We start from the raw sequence: 27,341 nt of genomic DNA, 5'->3' as shown, positions 1-27,341 counted from the left end.
GTGTATCTGTATCTGTCTGTCTGTCTGTCTGTCTGTCTTAGGTTAGGCTCTCTAAAAGCAAAGCCTGAGATGGTTGGGGCTGGGGAGTTATGGTTTAGGCAAGTGATTTGCTGGGAAGATGCTCTCAAGAGAAACTGAGGGAATGAGTGAGGCAGCCAAGCAAAGATGTGGCTCAGGAAGCTTAGCCTGTTTCCAGGGGAGCTCTGGAGTATGACAGTGCCATAGTCACCCCATCTCTGTGTGTGTGTGTGTGTGTGTGTGTGTGTATGTGTATTGTGGGGGAGAGGGTGTAATCTCCTAGGCATTTGGCATTTCTGGCCAAGGCAGCTCTCTTGGCTAAAGGCAATTCCCTGGGGAAGGTGAGCACCCTGAGCTGTCAGCAGCTGGGGATGGATGCACCTGTCACCTTGGGGAGCCGGGAGGGGCACCGATGGCATCCACCGCCAGGACTGCTAAGATGGTGATGCTAACTGAGTGATGACCAGTCTGTACAGATGACAAAGCCCCTTCACACAATCAGCCCACTGAAAAGCACAGCTCTCTTGCAAGGGGTTGGGGAACTGTCCCTTTCCTGAGTTCCTGGCCCGCCTGGTTCTGTCCTAGAGGTCCTGAGAGGTTTCTTTCCTGGGCTCAGTGGGGTCAGGCCTCTGAGGAATGGCCTGGGGAGATCTGGGCTGACCCCTCCCAGATACACTCAGGAGGGAGCCCCAGACTTCTTCTGGCCTTGGCACCTCTTCTCTAAACCTCCTCCTCCATCCTCTCCCGCCAGCTCCAGCCCAGGCGCAGATCGTGCATGCGGGCCAGGCATGTGTGGTGAAAGAGGACAATATCAGCGAGCGTGTCTACACCATCCGGGAGGGGGATACCCTCATGCTGCAGTGCCTTGTAACAGGGCACCCTCGACCCCAGGTAAGCCCCCAGCCCAGCCTTGCTCAGGTCCCTCCTCCCCTCACCTTGCCTAGGCTCAGCACTTAAGAAGAGGCAGCAGGAGATGAGGACTCACGATGCACCGCAGCATGGAGGCAGAGAACAGGAGATGGGGGCTGGGGAAATAGCAGGAAAATTAACTCTGTGGGGAAGGGCTGGAGGCTATGGGCTCATTCACCTGAAAACATGGACGGCTAAGGGGAAAAATGGAATGCCGGTTGTTCAATTCCACTCCATTCCACGGATCTGTTGAGCAGACACATCCTTAGATGCACTTTCTAATGTGTCTGTGGGCAGACCATGTGCCAGGCACGGTGCCAGCCACTTTCTCCAGTGTTTTCCCTTTGGAGCCTCACAGCTGTGCAGTGAGGAAGGCATTAGTGACCCCCTTTTGCAGCTGAGGAATTTGCAACTCAGCGAGTTTGGGTAAACTCCCAAGCGCACGCAGCTCTTGTGAGGATGGAAGCAGACATTGAATCCAGAACCAGTGTCCTCTTAGCTTACTCTGCTTCCTCCCAGCATGTCCATCTTTGAGTTGGGAACTTCAGGAGTGAAAATCAGCATAGAAAACGTGATCTCTATCTAATTCAGGTTTCTGGCAGGCAAGCTTCACACCCTTGAGGTTCAAAGATCCAAAGCAATTAGAAACAGAAAATAAGAATCTGGGAATGCCAGATGAATTTTGTCACAGTCGAAGTGTATGGCTCAGGCAGGAAGCACTGGCCTGTGATCACTGAGAGCTGAGGGGAGGAAGTAGGGAGGAGGTGGGCTGAAGGGATGGGAGGAATTTGCTGGTGAGCTACTGTGACCTTTAATAGCAACAGAAAGGGTGACAATTGGATCCTAGAAAGGACAGTGAAATACAAAATTCTTTTTTCTAGATCATTTTGGGAACATAGATGGCTTTAGTAGGTTCGGCCTTGAGACAGGCAGATGGACAAAAAACTATGATCACTGCTGCTCCTTCTCAAAGGCGTGTTTTAGAAGGGAAAACAATGCTGCTGGAGTAGGTCGATGTCTGTGTCAGGTGTGATCATTAAAGGATGGATGGTCCTCCCTAAAAGCCAGTGAGGCCACTGGGTCATTCTCCCTAAGGCTGCACTGGCCATCTGTGTGTGTCCCCTTGGGTGTCCCTGTATGGGTCATGTGTGGTTGTGGCTGTGTGTATGTGTACCTGGTTTTCTATTTCCATCAGTGGTTTCATTCGTTCTGCCACCCAGGCGCAAACCCTTGGGCTCATATTTGACCTTGCATCTTCTCATTCTTCACATCTAGCCAGACTCTGAGGCCTTCCTTGTTTTCTTTTCTTTTCTTTTCTTTTTTTTTTTGAGATGGGGTCTCACTTTGTTGCCCAGGCTGAGTGCAGTGGTGTGATCACAGCTTACTGTAGCCTCGACCTCCTGTGCTCAAGTGATCCTCCCACCTCATCTGACCAAGTAGCTGAGACCACGGGTGTGTGTCACCATGCCTGGATCATTTTTAATTTTTTTTGTAGATACAGGGTGTCCCTATGTTACCCAGGCTGGTCTTGAACTCCTGGCTTCAAGCCTAGAACTCTTGCTTGAACTCTGGTCTTGAACTCCTGCTTCAGCCTCCCTAAGTGCTGAGATTACAGATGTGAAGCACTGTACTGGCACGCCTTTCTTTTTATGTTTCTTGCATGGGTCTTCTCTTCTCTTTTCTTCATTACCCCTCTGGGTCAGCCTATCAGTCCTGTTGCTTGGACCATTGCAGTAGACTCTAAACTGACCTCCCAATCTCTCACCTCACCCCTCCTCCCATCTATTTTTTTTTTTTTTCGAGACAGGGTCTTGCTGTGTCGCCCAGGCTGGAGTGTAGTTGTGCAATAAGGCTCACTGCAGCCTTGAACTTCTGGGCTCAAGCAATCCTTCCCCCTCAGCCTCCCAAGTACCTGGGACTACAGGCATGCGCCTCCATGCCCAGCTAATTTTTCTTTTTTTTTTTCAGAGACAGGTTTTCACCATGTTGCCTATGCTGGTCTTGACCTCCTGGGCTCAAGTGATCCTCCTGCCTCAGCCTCTCAAAGTGCGGGGATTACGGGCATGAGCCATTGCACCCAGCTCCCTTCAATCCGTTCCTGCACTTTGCTACCAGAATGATAACCCCTGTTGTGCTACATCATATCACTCCCCTGCTCAGAGATGTCCAATGGCTCCCCTTCATTTACCAGATTCATTCAAGCTCCTAGGGATGGAATCAAAGACCTTCTACAATCTGGCCTCCACCTGCCTCTCTTGTCTGATCTCCCACTGCCACCCTCCTCACACCCTGTGCTCTAGTCAGACTTGCTTCCCCATCATCCCCAAGTACACATCTGTTCATTCCTGCTTTAGCCAAAGTTGCTTGCCTCTCCTAAAATGCCTTCTAGCTTTTTTGCTTGTTTCATTATAAGAAATATTTATTGAGCACCTGCTACATGCCAAGCAAAGTTATGGGTCCTAAAGATGCCCCTTAGTTTCTGTTCTCATGGAGCATCCAGACTACTAGAGAAACAAGGCAAATATCATCTCATGGCCCACTTAGTGGTCAAGATGGGGGACTAAGGGACTGAGGGAACATGGAGTGCCTCACTCCAAACAAGCTGTGAGAAGGAGGGATATCTGGGGGCCAGAAATGCAGACAGAATCTACAGTGATGGCAGGTAGCAGAAGTTGAGGAGCCTAGCCCATGAAGAGACTGGCACTGCATACACACTACTGATAGTTGTATTAACACACACATAAGGGGTATGCATTGAGGCTACAGGTCCATCCATGGCTGGGAGCTGGAATTGAACTCTACCTAAAGCTGGAAACTCAACAAGAGTGGCATCATCTATGAATGAGGACCAGAAGATCTCTGTCCCACAGCCCAGAGTCACTGCAGGGAACAGACTGTCCTTCAGGGTGTGGATAAAAATGCAGCCACCTATGAGATAGCATAACCCTAAACCTGTCTGTATTTTGCAATATCCAAATAGTGAGGAAACCCTAACCTGAGAAACCAACATAAAAATGTTTTGGACATATGAACCCATGATCTTCAGTATAGGCAACCACCTATACCCAAGTAGTGAATGAGAAACAGGACCATAAAGGTCCAAGTAGGACTTCTATGGAAGATAATCCCACTGAGTACAAACCTGTGGAGTAAAATTTTAAAATATTAAAAAATACAGTGCCAGAAGAGTCAGTCCATAGACCCAACAAGGTGAATAATTCACAACTGAGGAACTAGAGAAAATACAGCAATTTGAAAGGGTCTTCAAAATTTTAAAAAATTAAATATTGGAAGAGATAATGGAAGGAATAGAATCCATAATACAGGAGATTATAAAACTTGATCAGTTATGTACAGAAATTAGCAAACAGAAATCCTAGAAATAAAAATAATACAGTCTTTAAAAATGTTGGCCTCAGTACCCTAGAGATAGCTAAAGAAAAAAATTAGTGAATTGAATAATAGATCTGAGGAAATCAGCCATGCATTTCCAATGGAGTCCAGGGAAGACAGAGACAGGAGATGTGAAAAAGAAGTTGAGAGACATGGAGGATAGAATGAGAAGCTACAACATAAATTTAGGCATTCCAGAAGGAATGAATAGAAAAAGAGAGGAGGCAATATTTAAAGAGATGAAGGACCAGGTGCAGTGGCTCACACCTGTAATCCTAGCACTTTGGGACACCAAGGTGGGGGGACTGCTTCAGGCCAGGTGTTCAAGACCAGCCTGGGCAACATAGTGAGACCCTAGCTCTACCAAAAAAAAAAAAAATTAGCCAGGTGTGGTGGCACACCCCTGTAGTCCTAGCTACTTGGGAGTCTGTGGCAGGAGGATCCTTGAGCCCAAGAGTACCACTGCACTCCAGCCTGGGTGACAGAGCAAGACCTCATCTCTAGTGATTAAAAAAAAAGAGAGATAAAGACTGAGAATTTTGTAGAATTGAAAAAAGGTAGGAACTCTCAGATGCATAAAGCATACCAAGGCTTGAGCAGTATGTAAACAAACTCCATCTAGACAAAATGTTTTATGTAAACATAAAACATCAAGTACAAAAGGATCAAATGTTTTCATGTCCCTGTTATCTCTCCAAAGCACTCTCTGATCTGGTATGTCTTGCCTGAAACTGCCTCTAACTTTTCCCAGGTTTTGTAACCTCTAGCTCCATGAGGGTAGAGTGAAATGCGGGCAGGGGATGAGAGCAGCAACACTGTGGTCCTGGGTGGTCCCTCCCTGCATGAGAAAGGTTGCCCTTTCACCCCTTCTCCCCAGCCTTGCTTTTCTGGCCTCTGGCCTGACCTGTTCACCAGGATCAGGCTGCCTGCCCTGTCTCTGTAATAAACAAGCCTCCCTACTTAAAGACTGAAGTCCCTACCCACTGCCCCTACCTCTACCCCACTCCTTAGACTTAGTTATCTAGAACTGATCTGTTTTTCTTAAAACTCTGGCACCTTGAGTAGTAGGCTTAGGTTTCTCATGCAATCCTTGATATTTTTCTATAATCTAAGACAATATTAATAATAATAGAAATTTGTTGAGTGACTAATGTATACCAGACACCGCACATAGGGGATTTATATACTTTCTTTGTAAACCTCATAATAATCTTGCAGAGTGGGTATCATGGTGTATTAGTCATGTATTACTGCATAACAAATACTCCAAAACTTAGGGGCTTCAAACAACATGTACTGTCTCACAGTTCCTGTGGGACAGGAACCCGGGAGCAGCTTAGCCGGCTGGCTGTGGCTCAGGGTTTCTCACAAGGCTGCAATCCAGCTGTCAGCCAGGGGTGCAGTCATTGGAGGATGACCGAGACTGGAGGACCTACTTCCAAGCTAACTCACGCGGCTGTTGGCCTGAGGCTTCAATTCCTCCCCAAGTGAGCTCCTCCATTGGGCGGCTCAGGACCTGATAGCTGGCTTTCCCTGGAATGACTGACCAAGATGGAAATCAGTATTTTTTTTTTTTTTTTGAAACAGTCTTGCTCCGTTGCCCAGGCTGGAGTGCAGTGACCTGATCTCAGCTCACTGCAACCCCCGCCTCCCGGGTTCAAGCTATTCTCCTGTCTCAGCTTCCTGAGTAGCTGGGACCACAGGCGCGCGCCATAACGCCCGGCTAATTTTTGTATTTTTAGTAGAGCCGTGGTTTCACCATGTTGGCCAGGCTGGTCTCGAACTCCTGAGCTCAGGTGATCCGCCCGCTTGGCCTCCCGAAGTGCTGGGATTAGTGGCGTGAGCCACTGTGCCCGGCCGAATCCATGCTCTTAACCACAGCACTGCGTGCCCCCATTTAAAGCCTCTTCCCTCTGATCCCGGATTCCCCAGCTCTTGACTCCGTGGCATCCTACCCTGTCTGTGCATTCCCACGAGTCTGTCTGGGTTCGTTTCCTAGGCCTGCGTGTGCCCCACGTGCGCTTGTGAAAAAGTATGGGAGAAAGGGGGTGCCGTTGCAGGGCACTCAGCGCTGAGGCCCCCACCCCGTGTGAGTCTGACAGTCTGACTCTGCCCCGCCTGGCGGCCCAGGTACGGTGGACCAAGACGGCAGGTAGCGCCTCGGACAAGTTCCAGGAGACATCGGTGTTCAACGAGACGCTGCGCATCGAGCGTATTGCACGCACGCAGGGCGGCCGCTACTACTGCAAGGCTGAGAACGGCGTGGGGGTGCCGGCCATCAAGTCCATCCGCGTGGACGTGCAGTGTGAGTTGAGGCCCCCCTCTCTCCCCGGGCCCTGACAGCCCAGCCCGGGCCAGAGGGCGCCCCAGGGATGAGGTGAGGTGGGGAAGTGGGGATGGAGTGGAACGGAGAAGCTGACCTCGGTGGAGGAGCCTAAGAGGTACCGGGTGGTGTGTACCACCCTCTACCATCTACACCTTCGCACCTGTAATCCCATATGAACCTTGCAACTTCCCTTGAGGTGAGCAGGGAGGGCAGGATGGGTTGACTTACACTCCTTCTGCAGATGAGAAAACTGAGGTCCCATGTGATTTGCCCACAGGCATGGAGCGGGGTAGCCTCAGAGCTGAGATGAGGACACAGATCTCTTCCCCATTGTCCGCTGCCCTTCCCACAGTACCTCATGTCTCTCCTTTTGTCCTGCTGCAGCTCTGAGATTTCCCTCCTTACTACATTACATATAGGACCAAGCCCCACTCCCCGAGTCCTAGCTGCTAGCTGCATGAGAAGCCGCCAGTCCCTACCTGCTCTCCACGGGTAATCCTTTAGCCTGAGGAGCCTGTTTTCCTGAGTCATCCGTCAGGCTGAGTCAGGTACCCAGAAACTGTTGGCCCAGGCCCAGGAGCCTGTCTGGCACCATTTTAAGGCTTATAATGAACCTACCTATTAGCTATACATCCTCCCACTCCCTAAGTGGGACTCAGTAGAGTGATGAACACTGACACCCCAGACCTCTCTTCTGTCCCTCATCAGCCAGCCAGGGTCCTGCCAAACCCTGGAGCTGAGGGCCATTTCTTAGGTTATTGGCCCTGGAAGAAGCTGGCAGGCATAGCCTGGACCCCACCAATGCCCACCTCCTCTCATGGCCATGGTGGTGACTTCTATCCCAGTAGGCTGTGGAAGGGGCAGAATGATGGGCTGCTGGAACATTCGTTGGAAGATGTTGGAATGTGTACTGTCAATGCCTATGACTCACAGCCATACATTAAGCTCTCTAGGGGACCCTTTAAAAAGACGGATGCCTGGGCCTTCCTTCCAGAGATTCTGATGTAATTGATCAGGGGTGGGGCCAAATATCGATTATTTCTTAAGCTTTTTAATTATTTTTTTAAAGTGAGGATTAATCAATAGAGTGTACTAATCTTAAGTGCAAAGGTTAATGATTTTTTACATATGTGTGTGTGTGTAAACAACTTCCAGTTCAAGAGATAGAACATTTCCAGGACTCTAGAAAGTTCCTTCATGCCCCCTCCCAGTCAATAACTCCCCCCTGGGAGGCAATCATTGTTCTGACTTTTGACACTATCAATGAGCTCTGCCAGGCATCAGTATTAAAAAGAAAATCTCCACGTAATGCTCTTGGGCAAACAGGGCCAAGAACTACTAAGCTACCTTAGTTTACCAATGAGGAAACAGGCCCAGAGAGAGAAGGGACTTAGGTGGGTCACATTACAAATTAACAGCTAAACTAGGATTTGAAGAAGCAGCTGCTTCCTCCATCCCATGATGGGAGATTGCAAAGCTAGACACCCTCATGCAGGTCCCTGGGAGGCACAGCTCAGAGGAAGTCTGGGAAGGCATCAAGTCCTGTCGTCTTGGCCGGATGCAGTGGTTCACACCTGTCATCCCAGCATTTCGGGAGGCTGAGGCGGGAGGATTGCTTGAGCCCAGGAGTTCAAGAACAGTCTGGGCAATACGGTGAAACCCTGTCTGTACAAAAAATACAAAAATTAGACAGGTGTGGTGGTGCATGCCTGTAGTCCCAGTTATTCAGGAGGCTGAGGTGGGAGGATCAATTGAGCCCAGGAGGTTGAGGCTGCAGTGAGCGATGATTGCGCCATTCCCCTTCAGCCTGGGTGACAGAGTGAGACTCTGTCTCAAAAAAAAAAGAAAGAGTCCGGGCGCAGTGGCTGATGCCTATAATCCCAGCACTTTGGGAGGCCGAGGTGGGCAGATCACAAGGTCAGGAGATCGAGACCATCCTGGCCAACATGGTGAAACCCCGCCTCTACTAAAAATACAAAAATTAGCTGGGCATGGTGGCATATGCCTGTAATCCCAGCTACTTGGGAGGCTGAGGCAGGAGAATTGCTTGAACCAGGGAATCGGAGGTTGCAGTGAGCCAAGATTGTGCCACTGTACTCCAGGCTGGTGACAGAGTGAGACTCTGTCTCAAAAGAAAAAAAAAAAAAAAAAAAAGGAAAAAGTCCTATCCCCTGCCTCTAACAGGTTAGTTAAGCTTGCAGGGCTGAGAGGGCATCTGGCAATCTGGAAATGTCTGTTGAGGGTGGCTCAGCTCTTCCTAAGGGCTGCCAGGAGCCTGAGCCCCCCAACCATGGGGTCACCCAGTCCTGACTCCATGGGGGCTGTGCCCTTGCAGACCTGGATGAGCCAATGCTGACGGTGCACCAGACGGTGAGCGATGTGCGAGGCAACTTCTACCAGGAGAAGACGGTGTTCCTGCGCTGTACTGTCAACTCCAACCCGCCTGCCCGCTTCATCTGGAAGCGGGGTTCCGATACCCTATCCCACAGCCAGGACAATGGGGTTGACATCTATGAGCCCCTCTACACTCAGGTCAGGATGGGCAGCTGGCTCGCCCCATACCACTTCTCCTGCATCCAACAGGGGAGGGGGGCATGGGGCTGAGTTTTTGGGACTGCCTTGACTTCAACAATTCTATTCTTACTTTGGAAACACACATTCTGATTGGAGTTCAGACAGCCTGGGGCAGAAAAATCAGATGGAAAGGCCAGGGAGCAGCAATGAGGGCAGGAGTGTCCCCGAGGCAACATGTCCTCCAGGAACATTGCTAGTTAGGAAAAGGCACCCCTAGGGGCAGACAGGTCATCCCAGTCTGCTGCTGGGTGGCAGAGTATTGGAAACCTGTGGCCAGGCACAGCAGGATCTGGGGGCGAGGAGATGACTCCTCTTCCCATGGGCCCTGATAGTCCCAGGAGATGGTGGTGATGCCATTCTGCCAAGGAGGGCTTTCAGCGGTGGCTGCAGGCCAGCCCCATGTTTGTATGGGTTGTACGAGTAAGTTCCCTTCTTACCCCTCCATTTCCCAGACTGGAGAAACCAAGGCCTGGTACTTGCCAGTGTGCACAAGGGCAACCTCAGACCCAGAGAATCCCATGATGAGGCACTGCCAAGGCTATGGAGAGTGTAGCATCCACCCCAGGCTCAGGACCCCTGGGGCTAAATGGTGAGGGTGGGGTTGGGGATGGGAAGAGGGGAATTAGGCATTTGTGGTAGGCTCTGGTGCTGGGTGAATGAGTATGCGGGATCCCTGGAGACTCAAGCAGGCACCTCACCCCAGTGGTCCACTGCTGCCCAGGGGGAGACCAAGGTCCTGAAGCTGAAGAACCTGCGGCCCCAGGACTATGCCAGCTACACCTGCCAGGTGTCTGTGCGTAACGTGTGCGGCATCCCAGACAAGGCCATCACCTTCCGGCTCACCAACACCACGGGTACAGGCATTTTCCTCCCCATACTCCTTCCCTACCTGAGCTAACTCCCAACCAGGAGATAGTGCCCCACCCCACAGGGACTCCAGGCACACTGCCACTAATGTCTGGCCCCTCCCCTCCTCTTCCTGCTCCGTCTTCTCCCCTCTCATCTCCCCTGAGGGCTTCTCCAGCCTCTATGGTTTTCCTAGCCCCTTACTCTCCCCAACATCCAGCCCTGCCTCACAGTCCCCTAAGACCCCCCTCCTTGTCCTCTTAGCACCACCAGCCCTGAAGCTGTCTGTGAACGAAACTCTGGTGGTGAACCCTGGGGAGAATGTGACGGTGCAGTGTCTGCTGACAGGCGGTGATCCCCTCCCCCAGCTGCAGTGGTCCCATGGGCCTGGCCCACTGCCCCTGGGTGCTCTGGCCCAGGGTGGCACCCTCAGCATCCCTTCAGTGCAGGCCCGGGACTCTGGCTACTACAACTGCACAGCCACCAACAATGTGGGCAACCCTGCCAAGAAGACTGTCAACCTGCTGGTGCGATGTACGTGGCCTCAGAAGGGGTGGGAGGGAAGTTGTGAGGCAGACAAGGTCCCTGGTCTTTGGGAGCTACCAATGAACTAGGAAAGGGGCCTGTCTGCTTCTCCTTGGTAGATGAGTCATGCAGAGGATGTTCCACGCCCTTCGATTTCCCTGCAATTCAGCTAACTGCCAGCAGATGGCAGAAGGAATAAAATTTGTATAAAGCTTTATTGACAGTTGACAATCTACATTTCCAAATGTAACCTCAACAATCCAAGAAGTAGGAAGGGCTAGGATTGATTACCTACATTTTTTTTTTTTAAGATTGGGAAACTGAGGCTGCAAAAGCTAAATGGGGACATTCTAGGCTTCAAGAGTAATTTCCTGGCTTTCTCCCTGTACAGTGGTTTCTATGTGATTAACTGAATTTAAGTGAAAATAACACACATTTCCATATGCCCTATATGGAAATATTTATTAGGGAAGTATTTAAGTGAATCTGAAGATAATTACTAAATGAAAAATGATCCAAAACTTTGAGCACAGTCTAAAGAAGTATAAACATTTTTCTTATTAAACCTCAGCCTCAGTAATTAACTGCTCACTATGATCTTGATTTTGACACTCTGAATTAAGGAGAAAACTAAATTTTTCTGCTTGTGCAGCTTTAGGGATTTTGTTTGTTTGTTTTCTTTTCTTTTTTTTAAAATATATTTTGGCCACCTGAGAGCATCGATTCAAGTTGCCCTGAATATACACTCCCTGTTTGGTTTTGATTGTTCTTTTTAAAGATCCAGGCTTATTTCCAGCTCTTTAGCACTTGAACATAAAGTACAGCTTCTGCCGAACTCCACTGAGAGTCACTGATTACATGGACTCTCTTCATCTCTCACTGACCAGTCAGTTTCTTTCTGACTCTCCTCACAGAAAGAAACTAGCTCTCTGTGACTTTTTACTTAATCAGAGCAAGAAAGAAGGTTAAAAACTGTGACTAATGACTACTTTTTCCTTCGATGGTACTTTTCCCATCAGAAGATTATTTTTCTCCACCTGATTCCATTTGGCCTTTTAAGCCTGGGTTGGTAAGATCTCAATTTACATCAAATACTAATGGTCACCTCTTAGGGTGGCTGTAGAGCCCGCCTTTCCCAGCACAGACCTGACTTGTGCCTGTTGTGCCAGTGTCCTGTCCAGAAAGTTGGGTACCTGATTAAAAACTCGATTTAACTCTTGGCTTATTTCAAACATGATCCACATTTTTCTAAGAGGCCAGACCTTTTTCTTTCCAAATGCTGTGTTTTTATGTAATTACATGTAAAGTGATCGTATTGGTCTCCTATTACAAAAATTATACTCACTTATTACAAAGAGTCAAACAGCACAAAAGAGTGAAATGTAAGAATTCAATTGTCAATTCTCCTCAGTTCCACTCTCTAGATAGAACCACTATTATATTCTAGTGCATGCTTCCAAATGTGTATTTTGCATATTTAAGGTTTAAAACAATGATAAAAACAAAGCATTGTAGTGGTCAAGAGCTCAGACTCTGAGTTTGAATTCAAGATTGGCTACTTTTTTGGGCAAGTTACTTAAGCTGTCTGAGCCTCAGTTCCCTTCTTTGTAAAATGGGGGTAATAAAGCATCTCCTTCAGAGATTCTGGGATGGGTTAAACTAGTAAATCCATGTTAAGTGCTTGGAACAGTGCCTCTCACATAGTGTATATTCTGTTATTACCAAACCTGCTTTTCTGCAGTGACCTTTTTTGAACTGTTAAAGCACATCTGAACAAATGAAACAATTCCCAGGCAGAGAAAAGTGATAGTTTCACCTGGGGGAGTTGTAGCCCCCTATCCCCAGAAGGGCCAGCTAGAGGGGAGAAGCTGGGTCTGGGTTGGGGTGGGACATGGACCCCTGGAGTCAGGCCAACCCCAACTACCCTTCCCTCCCCATCCACTCACAGCCATGAAGAACGCTACATTCCAGATCACTCCTGACGTGATCAAAGAGAGTGAGAACATCCAGCTGGGCCAGGACCTGAAGCTATCGTGCCACGTGGATGCAGTGCCCCAGGAGAAGGTGACCTACCAGTGGTTCAAGAATGGCAAGCCGGCACGCATGTCCAAGCGGCTGCTGGTGACCCGCAATGATCCTGAGCTGCCCGCAGTCACCAGCAGCCTAGAGCTCATTGACCTGCACTTCAGTGACTATGGCACCTACCTGTGCATGGCTTCTTTCCCAGGGGCACCCGTGCCTGACCTCAGCGTCGAGGTCAACATCTCCTCTGAGACAGGTGGGCAGCTGGAGGGGCACTGCGGAAATGTGAGGGGGGTGGAGAGGCCCACAGACAGGAGGTAGTGGGGAGGCAACGGCTTGGGAAAGGGAAGCCAGAGTGAGGAGGCCACCATTTGTTCATGCCACATGCTTTTATTGAGTCCCTGTTAATATGCCAGGCACTGTGCTAGGTCCTGGGGTAGAGCGGTGGGCAAAACAGGCTCTGCCCTCATAGAGCTTAGGAGGAAAGGCAAACACGTTTCAGATAGTCTCACAAATAAATATATCATTGCAAACTGTGATACATGAGAGCCTGGAAAGGGTTCCCTGAGGGCAGTGCAGCCTCAAAGGGAGAGACTACTCTTTAGCCTGTACGGTGTGTAGAGGGCTTGGGAGTTGGAATGTCTTAGAGCCAGAGCAGGGACCCAGGGCTGTTTCCTCCATTTGGCTCATAGGCCTGATGTCTAGGGCATGGAAGTGTCTTAAGGGCCCGGAAAAATAAATTAATTGGTTCCAAAATACAAAGAAACAACTGCACAATTCAAGCCAATAAATGCATAAATGTTTATAGAGTATATATTATACTAACAAGATCACTGGACCTCAGCTTGCCTTGTAGAGCTATTTACAAATAAGAACTTTGTATTTAAATTATATTTAATGTGGAACATGGGTACATCTTAATTTGTTTGATGTAATGTGCAATGGGACTCATGGAAGTCTTCAAAAGACCCTCTGATTGGGCAATGTGTTGGGTTGAATTAAGTTCTGCCGTGAATAAAAGAAATTAACAGTGTTATTAACAGAAATAACCCTAATTAACAGTGGCTTAAACTAGCTAGATGTGTATTTCTTCTTCATGTAAAACTGTGCTGGTGAGCAGTCAGGGCTAGTATAGGGGCTCTGCTCCACCAAGTCCTCAGGGCCCCAGGCTCCACCTGGCTTGCTCTTCCATCATCCTTAGCATGTGCCACGTTGCCATGATGGCAGTTCTAGCTGCAGCCATTATTCTGCATTCTTTTCTGCAGGAAGGAGAAGAGGGGTACAGCTTCTTTTAAACGCCCTCATTTTCCTTAGTATCCCATTGGCGAGAATTTAGTCACGTGGCTGTAGCTAACGATAATGCAGGCTGGGAGATGTACTCTTTTTTCTGGGTGGCTATAAGCCCTGCTGAAAACTAGGTATCCTATTACTTAGGACGAAAGGGCAAGGATGTTGTAGGACAGACTAGCAGCCTGTGATAACACACTAGGGCAAGAGAAGATGAAGTCTTTAAATAGGCCAGGGCCCGGAGTAGGACAGAAGGACCAAGAATGGATATATTTAGAAATGTTTGAGAGGTGGAATCCCTAGTACTTACTAGTGCTGGGGTAGAAGGAATATAGGCCAGGCTGACTTCAGGTCTCTTTTTGAGTTGGGAGACACTGAGGTGGAGACCCAGGAGATGGAGAGGATTTGGAAAAGTGAGCTCTGCTTTGGAAATACTGGGGGACCAGTGGGAAGTCTGGGATGGGAGAGAGAGGCTTGCCCCTAGGGGGAGGTAAGCAGGAGCCAGAAGGCAGAGCCCAGTGGGGAGCTCTAACTCCGCTCCTACCTCTCCGCCGATCACCATCACCCCCGCAGTGCCGCCCACCATCAGTGTGCCCAAGGGTAGGGCCGTGGTGACCGTGCGCGAGGGATCGCCTGCCGAGCTGCAATGCGAGGTGCGGGGCAAGCCGCGGCCGCCAGTGCTCTGGTCCCGCGTGGACAAGGAGGCTGCACTGCTGCCCTCGGGGCTGCCCCTGGAGGAGACTCCGGACGGGAAGCTGCGGCTGGAGCGAGTGAGCCGAGACATGAGCGGGACCTACCGCTGCCAGACGGCCCGCTATAATGGCTTCAACGTGCGCCCCCGTGAGGCCCAGGTGCAGCTGAACGTGCAGTGTGAGTCCACCATGCCACCCGGACTACCTTCCCAGCTTTCCTTCTGGCTCCCAGCCGGCCTGTCCCCTCTTCATCCTCTCACCCACCCCAGTCCAACCAAACCCCACCAGCTACTCCTGATACCCCTAATGCTCCTTGACACCCCCATGCTGTAGGACACGGAGGTCTGTGTTCTTTGCTCCATTTCATCAAGTATCTCCCATCTTCATTTTCAGGGACCCGGTGAACAAAAAAAAAATTACTTGATTTTGCCAGGTGGAAATGGGATTTTGAAGGAGGAGGAAGGACACTCAAGGGAAACACTGTCTGATAACAAGATGATGAAAATTACCACCATGTGCCAAACACTGTTCTAAGAGTTTTAATGCACTAACTCATTTAACCCCCCACAGCCCTATAATAAATTCTGTTATTCCCCCATTTTTACAAACAGGGAACCCGAGACACGGAGAGGTTGAGTAACTTGCCTAAAGTCTCACAGAGTCAGGGCTGGGATTTGAACCCAGCCCATCTAGCTTTAGAGATTATGCGCGAAACCCCTGCGTTATCCTGCATTTCATTGCTTGGGGTGGGCGTGGGGCGAGGGGCCCACTTAGGGCGTGACTGGAGGCCGGGTCTGGGAAGCATGGCTGGAGAGAATGGCCAGGAGGGAGTGGGTATCTGCAGGTTGGGAGGTAAGAGCGTGGCCATTGGAGGGATGTGTTGCGAGTGTGCATCCGCCCTGGGATTTTTCCTGGCGGGGGCTCACGGCAGTAGAGGCGAGCGCATTGCCTCCCCACGGGCCACTCCTCAGGCCCCACTCGCTGGGGAGAGGCCCCGCTGACCGCCGCTCCCGCCCCCAGTCCCGCCGGAGGTGGAGCCCAGTTCCCAGGACGTGCGCCAGGCGCTGGGCCGGCCCGTGCTCCTGCGCTGCTCGCTGCTGCGAGGCAGCCCCCAGCGCATCGCCTCGGCTGTGTGGCGTTTCAAAGGGCAGCTGCTGCCGCCGCCGCCTGTTGTTCCCGCCGCCGCCGAGGCGCCGGATCACGCGGAGCTGCGCCTCGACGCCGTAACTCGCGACAGCAGCGGCAGCTACGAGTGCAGCGTCTCCAACGATGTGGGCTCGGCTGCCTGCCTCTTCCAGGTCTCCGGTGAGCGTCCAGTGGGTCCCGCCCACCTACCACGCCCACCAGGGGCCAGGCTCTGCCCCAATCCCAGCCCGAGTGATTCTTTGCCTGGGTGGGCCCGCTGGCCCCCTTGATGCCCACCTACTCCAGGCTTAGCCCCGGCCTTTCCAAGACCCGCCCACGCCAAGGCCAGGCCCCGCCCCGTGCCACTCGGATCCCCACCTGGGCCTCCCAGCCCCGCCCTCCAGGTGCGGGCCACGCCCCTCCACTCACACCTTCCCTTGAGGTTGAGGCCTTCGCCTTCCAAGGCCCGCCTATGCCTTTACCAGTCCTAAGCCCCGCCCATTACAGCTCAGCCCGCTTCCTGGGCGTGTGACAACCGCGCCGCTTTCAAACATAGCCTTCCCACAGGCCTAGGCTTCGCCTCTCTACCAGCACCCAAACCAGGCCTAGACCCCTTCGAAACCCATCCAAGCCACGTCTGGGCTCCGCCTGCGTAAGGGGTAGGCTCCACCCCTTTCAGCTCGGTCCAATCCCAGCTTCCAGCCGTTCCAGCAGCAGGCAGCATCCCTTCCAGCCCCGCTTCCACCAGCGTTAGAGCCCCTCAAGCCCAGGCCACAGCCCCATCTCAGCCCCTCCCCGCTCGTCCTTGACTCCTGAGGCTACAGATGGGGAACCCTTCGGGAGCCTGAGGTGTAGTTTAGAGGAGAGAAGACGCCCCTCAGCAGCTTCTCTGGAACGTTGTTGTGGGGCACTGGGCCAGACAGCACACGTTTCCTGAGCTGGCACCCTAGAGGTGCAGGCCCTTCGGTGCCCAGAAACCCCTCTCAGCCCCAGCTCTTCGAGGCATTCTCAGGTGGGCTGTCAGGGGCTGCAGGTGGCAATGGGTGGGTCAGAAAGGGGTGGAGGTGGTGGTGAGGGAGGCCTAGGGGAACAAGAGGGGCTGCCTGGGTTGCTGATGGTCTTCCTCCATGTGAGGAGAGCCGCCTCCCTGCAAAAGCTGGTGGCAGCGCCCCTGGAGCAGAGCCTGGGGATGTCTGTCCCCCATTCAATGGCATACACAGCTTTCCCAGCAGCACCCAACTGACTGACTGGCCCTTCAGCTTCTGTTTGAATCCCTCACTCAACAGCAGGGGGATAGGACGGCAGGTCACTGGCCCTCTCCCCACTCCCCTCCACCCAGCCCTGCCAGCCAGAGGCCCCTGTGACATTTCCCACCTCCTTCCCTTCTCCCCTGTTCTCCCACACTTTCCCTGTCTCCCCACTCCTCTCTCTATTCCCCTCCTCTCCCTTCTCTTTCTTTCCTCCCAATATCCCTGACTCTTCTTTGTGTCTTTCCCCCAATCTCTTTCCCCATCTTCCCTCATATCCCTTTTCTGTGTCTTCCTAAATTTCTCTTTACTCTGTTTTTTTCTCGGCCTGCCTTTCTCTTCTCACCAATATCACCCCTTGGAATTTCCAATCTCCCTGTCTCCATCTCCCACTTTCCCTCCTATCCCATCCTCATTTTCCCCAATCCCCTCTTCTCCCAACATTCCCCACCTCACAATATTCCCTTTCTCTTTGTTTCTCCGTCCCCTCTCTGTTTTCCACCTCATCCTCTTGTTTCCCTTTCCCACACCTCCTCTCTTTGTGTCTCCCCCGCACCCTCCACGGCCCAATGCCCCCCTCCCCGCCCTCTTAGCCAAAGCCTACAGCCCGGAGTTTTACTTCGACACCCCCAACCCCACCCGCAGCCACAAGCTGTCCAAGAACTACTCCTACGTGCTGCAGTGGACTCAGAGGGAGCCCGACGCTGTCGACCCTGTGCTCAACTACAGACTCAGCATCCGCCAGGTGGGCCAAGGGGGAGCGGGGGCCTGGGGGCAGGTGGAGTGTGGTGTGGCTGACCCTGGAAATGCTCATCAAGGCCAGAGGAAGGGTCGGAGATGGGGCTTAGACATGTTGACCCTTTTAGAGGCAATTCTTCAGGGGCAGGGAGAAAAGTTTTGGACATAGCAGCAAGAGATCGGAGGTTCTAGGGATCTGTCCCTTCTGGAGCCAGACTCTAGGCACAGCTCTGAGAATTGGGCAGGCAAGGGTCTGCTGGGTTCGTGGGGGAGGGAGCCAGCACTGCTCACAGAACATAGAATCAACTCTTGGGTCAAGAGCTTAAGAAGGGTATGGGAGAGGGGAGGGTCAGTCTCATCCAGGGGGTCTCCACCATGCAAAGCCAGGGTCTCTCTGTTGTTCTCGTGCCCAGTCTGATTCCATGTGCTTCTGCTCAGCCCAAGAGGTGATTGGTGGGAGGGTAAGAGTGTGGCTCAGGGGCAGACCGCCTAGGCCAGAACCCAGCTTTGTGTGAGCTACAGCAGGCTACTCTCTTTGGCCTCAGTTTCCTTATCTGTAAAATGGGGGTAATTATGATTTTTGCCTCATAGGATTGTGATTTTGAGGATTAAATGACTTACTAATGGCAATATACTTAGAACAGTGCCCCACACTTATTAATGTTTCAGTGTGTTGCTGTCATCATTTTTATTATGAAGACAGCCCTGGGAGGTGGGCACGGAAGGGGTGATTGTCCTGTCTCACAGATGAGGAAACTGAGGGCCTGACTTCCTAGGCATCTGGGAACTCTCTGTACTTAACAGTTGAACCAGCACAATGCGGTGGTCAAGGCCATCCCGGTCCGGCGTGTGGAGAAGGGGCAGCTGCTGGAGTACATCCTGACCGATCTCCGTGTGCCCCACAGCTATGAGGTCCGCCTCACACCCTATACCACCTTCGGGGCTGGTGACATGGCCTCCCGCATCATCCACTACACAGAGCGTAGGTGACAGTGGTGGTGGTAGGAAGGATGGGCCCATCTCATGGCCAGGGACCCCTTTCACCATCCTCATGTGGTTCCTAAGCTTGGGGTTCCCCACCGTGTACTACCTTGTCACTGCAGGCCAGATCCGCTGGCCCCCAGTCCTGGCTCTGAGGACCCTGTCCTCTGGTCCCAAGCAGGGTATCCTCTGCAGAGCCCCACACCTCAGTTCTGACTTGGTTTCCCTGCTTGCTTTCTCAGCCATCAACTCTCCGAACCTTTCAGGTGAGACTCCCCAGTCACCCATGACTTCCCCTTCCCTTTAGGGACGCAAAGGCTCTCCTGGTGAGAGAAAGGAGATAGGCTATCCTTGAGATAGTCAGAGAGAAAATGAATTCCCCCTGTGTTTCCATGGGGTAGGGCCAGAGGCTAGAAGGAGAAGCAGGGTTGGGCTGGAGATGTTTATATCTGGGATTTATTCTGGGGTTTAAAGGCCAGGCAGGTGGGGAGAGGCTTACTGTCCCAAAAGCAAAAAGGAGAGGCTGGGCTCATCTATACCCCTTGTTGCCTGAGTCAGGGGTTCTTAGTCTGTGACCCATGGACCTCCAAAGAATCTATGTATAGAATTCAGGCAGTCTAGGAACATGGAAAGGCATACAATTAATTTCTTTTTTTTACTTTTGAGATGGAGTCTCACTCTGTTGTCCAGGCTGGAGGGTAGTAGCACAGTCTCGGCTCACTGCAACCTCTGCCTCCCGGGTTCAAGTGATTCTCCTGCCTCAGCCTCCCAAGTAGCTGGGATTACAGGCATGTGCCACCGCACCTGGCTGATTTTTGTGTTTTTAATAGAGATGGGGTTTCACCATGTTGCCCAGGCTGGTCTTGAACTCCTGACCTCAGGTGATCCACCCGCCTCGGCCTCCCAAAGTGCTGGGATTACAGGTGTGAGCCACCATGCCGGCCTCAATTATTTCTTTATTTTCCATGTCTTCTAGCAGAAATTTAACATCCCCTTCAATGATGAATGGAGGACCCAAACCACAGTAGTAAAATCAGGACCTGTGATTTTGTCAGCAGTAGAAATCCTGTTTTCTCACCTTACCTTACAGTTGTTCCAGATATCTCTAAATATCGTTTATATCCATTTGTATTTCAAAACTATAGTAGTTACTAGACCTAACACTAGATCTTGTGATTTAATTAGATAATAAAGAAGCCTACTTATGATTTTATAACAAATTGAAAAATATTTTGACAACTGTATTTCGATATAATTGATTTTCTTTATAATCCTACACATTTCATTTTATGTGTCTAAAATCATTATTCTGAGATTATCCTTAGGCTTCACTAGTTGCCAGAAGGGCCTAGGGCACAAAAAGGGTTAAGAAGTCTTGTTATGGCAAGAAATTTGTTATGGGCCCCATGCCTGGTCTTTTGAAGCCCGGAATCCTGGGTGCCTTGCTTGGATGCATGGGAGCTGCCTCTAGGGGGTGAAAGGGGCGAGGCTGGGCCTCAGGGACTGAAGAGGCTGACTCTTTGTCTCATTCACCCCTTAAAATGCAGACAACACCTGCCACTTTGAGGATGAAAAGATCTGTGGCTATACCCAGGACCTGACAGACAACTTTGACTGGACGCGGCAGAATGCCCTCACCCAGAACCCCAAACGCTCCCCCAACACTGGTCCCCCCACTGACATAAGTGGCACCCCTGAGGGTGAGGACCTGGCCTGCTGCCAGAAATGGAGGATTGCTTCAGGGGGGTGTCTAGGCCTGGGGCACCCCAGACTGGGGATGAAGGGAGACGGCCCCAGTCTGAGGGAGACGCGGCCCTGTTCTCAGGGAGCTCTGGTCTGAGGGGAGACACAGCCTCAATTTCAGGGAGCCCTGGTCTGAGGTGAGACACAGCCCCATCCTCAGGGAGCCCCAGTCTGAGGGAGATGCAGCCCTGTCCTGATAGAGGATCAAGAGGAAGAGGAATTACAGTAGAGCCAAGGACCCATGAGCACTGACCAGACTCCTGTGCTGTGAGGCAGGATGCGTGGGGTGAGGCAGGATGCGTGGGGCGAGGCAGGATGCGTGGGGCGAGGCACTTCAGATTCAGCCTGCAGAGGCTTAAGCAGAGAGGGAATCAGGTAGGAAGAGGCCCGGCTGTCTTGGGCGCTGTTGGCGCATCTCCCCATTCCCCACAGGCTACTACATGTTCATCGAGACATCGAGGCCTCGGGAGCTGGGGGACCGTGCAAGGTTAGTGAGTCCCCTCTACAATGCCAGCGCCAAGTTCTACTGTGTCTCCTTCTTCTACCACATGTACGGGAAACACATCGGTGAGTTGGGGGGCCAGGTAGTCTCCACCAAGTGTGTGCTGGAGGATGGGAGGGGAGTGGGGTCCACAGGAGGACATGGGCTGGCCCATGTGAGGCCTCAGCTTCCCCACTTGGCTAAATGAGAGGTCCTTGGATGGGTCTGCACAGAGAATTGGCAAGAGGAGTTGAAAGCCAGCTTGTCCGAGGTTTTGAGATGATCAGGGAGTCCTGAGCCTGCAGATAGAAGACCCCAGCAGGGGACGGACATGGTGGCTCACGCCTGTAATCCCAACCCTTTGGGAGGCCAAGGCAGGCGGATCACCTGAGGTCAGGAGTTCAAGACAAGCCTGGCCAACACGGTGAAACCCCGTCTCTACTAAAAATATAAAATTAGCTGGGTGTGGTGGTGGGTGCCTGTAATCCCAGCTACTTGGGAGGCTGAGGCAGGAGAATCACTTGAACCCAGGTGGTGAAGGTTGCAGTGAGCTGAGATTGTACCATTGCACTCCATCCTGGGCAGCAAGAGCAAAACTCCATTTCAAAAAAAAAAAAAAAAAAAGGAAAAAGAAAAGACTCCAGCAGGATGAGATGGAAGTGGAGGGGATGGAGAAGACAACTAAGAGGATGCAAATATGGAGTGACTGCCAGGTGATGTCCTGGGTGCGCCGCATCCTTGATTGCATTAACCCTCACAGCCACCAGCTGAGGGAAGTGTTACCATCCAACTCAGAGACGTCAAGCATTTTTCCAAGACCACACAGTAAGCTAGATCTGTGTGACTTCTCCAAGCCCTAAACATGAGATCGGAAGGGTGCTGCTTTGTGGGCAGTGAGAGGAAGTCCTGCTTCCCAAGTGAGGGAGTGAACATAAGGAGTGCCCTTTGGCAGGCAACGGTACTGGTAGGAGCGTCACATAACCAGTGTTAGCCATCACTTCCAGAGCTCCTGCCCAGTTCCAGGTATCAGGTGCTGTAGTGAACGAGGTGGACGAGTTCCCCATCCTCTTGGCATTTACAGGCAAGTGGGAGAGACAGGTATTAAACAACTCATGCTACCAGCTAGGAGTTAGTGACCCCTGTGGCAGTGGAAGGACAGGGGCTGAGACTGGTGGTAACAGGGAGACCTGCCTGACCCCGCAGCATGGTCATGGAAGACTCTGCTGAGGACATCATGATTTTTTAAAAATTGTTTTTGTTTGTTTACTTGTTTATAGGAAAGGTAATACATTTCACAAAGGCCAAAAGGTACAAAAGGGCACATAATGCAGATGCCCTCCCATCCCAGTTGATCCGCCAAAGGTGATCAATAGACTAGATTTTAGGGCAAATTTTCAGAGATACTTTATCCAATAGAAACCAGTACATGTGGCCGGGTGAGGTGGCTCACGCCTGTAATCCCAGCACTTTGGGAGGCCGAGGCGGGCGGGACACCTGAGATCAAGAGTTCGAGACCAGCCTGGCTAACATGGCGAAACCTCATCTCTACTAAAAATACAAAATTTAGCCAGGCTCATGTGATGGCAGGTGCCTGTAAGGAGGCTGAGGTAGGGAGAATTGCTGGAACCCAGGAGGTGGAGGTTGCCGTGAGCCGAGATCACGCCACTGCACTCCAGCCTGAGTGACAGAGTAAGACTCCGTCTCAAAAAATAAAAAATAAAAATAAAAAACCAGTACATATATATATATATACATATATAAAATCTATTTCCTCCATTTTACACATACCATCCTATACTTGCTTTTTCCCTCTGAATTGTACATCATCTTGGTGATTATTCCTTGTCAGTCTACAGAAAGCATCTTCATTGTTTTCCTCAGCCGTAATGGTAGAGGGAGTGACTTTAAGCAAATGTAGATATAAAGGCTCATCATGGAGAAGTTTCCACAGCTAGGGTGATGGGTCAAGCTGAACTGATGAACAAGAATGGAGTGAGATAGAAGATTCTGCATCCACTGGGGCTCCCAAACCATTTGCACAGATCATTTTGCCCGTGGCTGGGTCTGGACTTCATAAGAAGCTTCTTCTGGGGTAGGTGAGGGTGGATGACCAGGACTCCACCACCCTGCCGAGTCCTCTCATTTCCATTTGGCTTCCCCAGGTAGGACAACCAATTCATTTGGGTTTACTCCCGTCTTTCCTAATTTTAGCACTGGGTATGTTTTATGTGGTGAATAAAGCTAGCCCTTAAAACTCAGTATTTCTCTAATACTGATGCTTATGACAAAGTTCAAAAAAGAAAAAAAAAGTGAGTGAGTTTAAAGAAAGATATTAGCACATGTGTTACATAACTTGGTCAAGATAACGAGAGGGGAGATTTTGGAGGCATTAGCCTGGGGGTGCTCAGCCCATTTGCCCACAGCCATAGGGACCTGGAATTCTGGGGTAACTGAGGGGTGCTGGAGGAGAAGGAGGTGACCAGAACTTGGCTAAGAGTGCCCAGGCAACACCAATGCTCCCTCCCTGTCCCTTCCAGCTCACCTCCAGCCCGCAGTGATATGAGATACCTGGCTCTGAGGGAAGGGGAATCAATCTTAGATGGTGCCCGTTGGCTGGCATTTCCATGGCACTTCCCATAGACAAAGCTGTACCATCTGTGACACCAGATAGACAGACCCCCTGGTGGGAGAGAGCCACCAAATGTTACCTGCCTGGGATGAAAGGAGTTGGCTTGGACCAAGGAGAGCCAGCAAGACACAAGGTCTGGGGACAGCTGGTGCCCAGAGCTGCCAGGCAGAGTGGGAGGGGAGGAGGGAAGAGGAACTAGGATAGCAAGAAACACCCTGTCCCCCATGGCAAAGCCAGGCAGAGGAGCACATTGAAGTTTCCCGGCATGTGGAGGCACCTTCGCCAGCAGGGGTGGGACCTTGAGAGGCTGCACCAGCACCCAGTAGAACAGGAGGTACTCACCCTGGCTTTCACAGGGCCCAAGCCCCAGTGTCTTCCAGGATCCTCACCAGCCCCAAAGGAACGGCTCTCTCTTCTCCCTCCTGGAGATATGCCCCCTGTCCCCATTCCCCTGGGATCTAGCCTCAATTCCCATACCATTCCTTCCTCCTCCACTGCCCTGCCCCAAGGACCCTGATGGGGAAGGCTGCTTTTTCACCGTCCCCTCCCCTCAGCACCCCATCAGCTCCAATGACCCCCCTGCTCAGGGGCTTCCTGACATCTCTTTACAGAGGACATCCAGGACCCCCAACCTTCCTTTTGAAAAGGGCCTGTTCAGGCTCAGTGGCTCACGCCTGTCATCCCAGTGCTTTTGGAGGCCAGGAGTTCTAGACCAGCCTGGGCAACATAGCGAGACCCCATCTCTACTAAAAAACTTTAAAAATTAGCCAGGTGTGGTGGTGCGTGCCTACGGTCCTAGCTACTTGGGAGGCTGAGGTGGGAGGATTATTGAGCCCAGAAGTTTGAGGTTGCAGTGAGCCATGATTGTACCACCAAGACCCTGTCCCCGCACCGCCCCCCCCCAAAAAAAGAATGAGCTTTGCTCACTACACTCCTCCGTATCTGTCTTGCCACATCTAAAGCCAAGCAGAACTGTATGCTAGTGCCTGGATAGACTCCAGCTTTCCAGCCTCTGGGCTTTTGCTCAGCCTGTTCCCTCTGCTTAACATGCCCTCTTACCACATTCCCCTGGCCAAATCCTTCCCACTCCTCAAGGGCTGTCAAAAACACCACCTCCTCCAGAAGTCTTCCTAGGTTTGAGCTGGGAGCCCTCTATCCTTCCTGTGAACTCTGAGTCCTTAACGTACAGCTCCCCAGGCCCAGACCACTCTCTGCTCTGCGGTATGGCAGTCCCTGGGATTCACATCTTCCCTTCCCTATTTGACTCCTTGCAGGAAGGTCTGTGTCAAATTCCTATCAGTTCCAATAATTAAATTCTGAATGAAGAATTTTCCATAACTCTTATCAAGGACTTTCATAGAATCTCAGAGTTGGAAGGACCTCAGGGTTCATGAAGACCAAATCCTATCATTCATTTATTCATCCATCTATTCATTCACTTAACTAATTGAGCACCATTATATGCCAGGCACTGTTCTAGGACACTAGAACAAGACAAAGGCCCCTGTCCTTGAAGAGCTTACAGTCTACTGGTGCCAAGCCTTATAAAGAAAATAATGCAGAAAAAAGAACAGAGAGCTATTTTACATGGGGTGGTCAGGGACTTCCTTGAGGGAGGGAAGAATGTTCCAGGCAGGGGCAACATCACAAGCAAAGGCACTAAGGCAGGAACTGGCCCTCAAGTGTTGAAAGAAAAGCAAGGATACCAGTTTGCTAGACCCGAGTGGCAGCAAATGAGATCAGAGAAGCTGACAGCGCCCAGATCAGGTGTGGAAGGCCAGGAGAAGGACAGCGATGGGAAGCCTCAAAGGAGACTGAGCAGGGGGGTAACATGATTGGAGACAGGGGTCCCCTCCACAGCACCCCTGCTGGATAGTCCTGTCCAGGGACAGGATGCTCCCCCAAGACAGCCCACTCTTTTGCTGGGCAAATCCGATACATCCAGGGTCTTCCTTAGATGCAGTTCAAATCTGCCTCCTGCAAGCTTTCACTTGCTGGTGTTTATTCCACCCCATGGGGAATGCAGAGCACGGACAGTCACACAGACTGTCCTCTCTGGCCTTCTGGACCCAACATACTCCTCTTGCCAACTGGGTATTACTGGACCTTACTGGGCCTTACTGGACCCAACATACTCCTCTTGCCAACTGGGTATTAAACATTTTAAAACCCCTTCATCTCCCACCACAAGTCATGTACTGCCAACAGGGACACACTGTTTTCTTTGGAAACCCTGCTGTGTGCCCAGACAGAGGTCCCACTGCCCTGGGACAGCTCCCTTGCCTAGAGGGGAAGGGTAGGGTGTGTGTGCATGTGTGTGTTTGGGGTTGGGGAGATTAGCTGATTAGCAGGGCAGGAAAGAAATGAAAGAAAATTTGCAAGTCATCCTGATGAAATGAAATCCTGCTGAAGTCTTCTCTTTCCCACACTGAGGGTGTCCCTGCAGGAATGGGACATTGCACCCAGCTGGGCATGGGGAGGAGGTCCTGTCAACAGGGACAGGGCTGCAGGCTATGGTGGGAGAAGAGGGCTTGGTAAATGTGGAAAGGTGAGGGTGCCCTGGCCAGATCTCACTGCCCACTGTCTTCACACCCACCGCAGGCTCCCTCAACCTCCTGGTGCGGTCCCGGAACAAAGGGGCTCTGGACACGCACGCCTGGTCCCTCAGTGGCAATAAGGGCAATGTGTGGCAGCAGGCCCATGTGCCCATCAGCCCCAGTGGGCCCTTCCAGGTGAGTCCGTAGGGCCCAGAGGACCCTCCCCGGCTTCGGTGGTTGCTGTGGCCAGGAAACACTTAGGAAAACCTTGTCCTTCTTCCTGGGGGCTAAGGATGGAAAGAGTCAGGTTAGGGGGAACTTCCAGGTAGATTAAGGGGAAAGGTGGGGTCGGGGGAGCACTCTGGTACCCAGCAGAACCTCCTCAACCCTTGCTCCTTGCTTTCTGACCCCACCCCAGATTATTTTTGAGGGGGTTCGAGGCCCGGGCTACCTGGGGGATATTGCCATAGATGACGTCACACTGAAGAAGGGGGAGTGTCCCCGGAAGCAGACGGATCCCAATAAAGGTGCAAGACGGGAAGGAGGTGGGGGAGCTGAATCTGGAGGGAGCTGTGCGTGGTGGGGGTTCCTGTCTGTTGAGGGAGGGTGTTTGGGTCTGAATAGGGGTTCAGAATGTCTGAGTGATGGGAATCATGTGGCTCTGACTGTGTGAAGGTGTGCCCCACCCTCACTCAGGCTGTGTACTTGTGTAAACAATGAGAAGCCTGGCCCCTACCCTCGTGATGAGCATACTGACCTGTTCACGGTATCAGAGCGCCTCCTGTGCCTGTGTCTGAATACATCTGTGCGTACCTCTGGCTCCAGAGGTGAACGTGTGCCTTCCAGGGCCAGAGGTTTCCAATACTAACAGCTCCTACTTACTGAGCAATTACTCTGTACCAGGCAAGGCACACAAACTTGTATATGCATGTTTCACTTACCTCACAACAGTTAATCCTCACAACAGTCCTTTGGGGTAGTACACACCATTGGACCCATTTTACAGGTGAGGAAACTGAGGCCCACTGAGGTCAAGTAAATTGTTCCAAGTCTTAATGAATGTGAACCCTGGCAGGCTGAGCTAACCCCCACCCCACCCCACGCCACCTCATGTCTGTGCGGTGAGTTTGTCTGTGTGCGCTGAGGCCAGTGCCCACCCTCAGGCCCTCCAAAGAGGTGGGCAGAGTAACAGTGCCGACCTGCCTGCCACTTCCTGCCCCTGCCAGAGCTGACCAGAGCCCTAGCCTGTCTCCTCTTTCTCCCCTGTT

At 51.5% G+C, this 27,341-nt stretch overlaps 1 protein-coding gene across 9 annotated transcripts in view; it reads left to right on the top strand.

The window, feature by feature from the left end:
* Window positions 1-27,341, top strand: part of MDGA1 (MAM domain containing glycosylphosphatidylinositol anchor 1) — a 67,491-nt gene that overhangs the window by 33,352 nt on the left and 6,798 nt on the right. For 3 of the 9 annotated variants that reach the window (XM_063604882.1, XM_034962025.3, XM_024929194.5), the window contains exons 2-16: window positions 770-909; window positions 6,451-6,625; window positions 8,982-9,178; window positions 9,942-10,074; window positions 10,331-10,600; window positions 12,540-12,869; window positions 14,474-14,770; window positions 15,613-15,897; window positions 17,558-17,709; window positions 18,507-18,684; window positions 18,926-18,949; window positions 20,231-20,383; window positions 20,859-20,993; window positions 26,138-26,268; window positions 26,492-26,600. In XM_063604882.1, coding sequence (XP_063460952.1) covers window positions 770-909; window positions 6,451-6,625; window positions 8,982-9,178; window positions 9,942-10,074; window positions 10,331-10,600; window positions 12,540-12,869; window positions 14,474-14,770; window positions 15,613-15,897; window positions 17,558-17,709; window positions 18,507-18,684; window positions 18,926-18,949; window positions 20,231-20,383; window positions 20,859-20,993; window positions 26,138-26,268; window positions 26,492-26,600 — 2,709 coding nt within the window. Of the gene's footprint in view, window positions 1-769; window positions 910-6,450; window positions 6,626-8,981; window positions 9,179-9,689; window positions 9,810-9,941; window positions 10,075-10,330; window positions 10,601-12,539; window positions 12,870-14,473; window positions 14,771-15,612; window positions 15,898-17,557; window positions 17,710-18,506; window positions 18,685-18,925; window positions 18,950-20,230; window positions 20,384-20,858; window positions 20,994-26,137; window positions 26,269-26,491; window positions 27,338-27,341 lie in introns of those variants that run through there. The other 6 variants (XM_063604883.1, XM_063604885.1, XM_063604884.1 and 3 more) reach the window with 5 other exon arrangements.

Source organism: Pan paniscus, chromosome 5, assembly GCF_029289425.2.
Source record: "Pan paniscus chromosome 5, NHGRI_mPanPan1-v2.0_pri, whole genome shotgun sequence".
NCBI lineage: Eukaryota > Metazoa > Chordata > Mammalia > Primates > Hominidae > Pan > Pan paniscus.
Note: the sequence above shows the minus strand (reverse complement) of the source record. Positions and strands in the feature narration are given on the sequence as shown.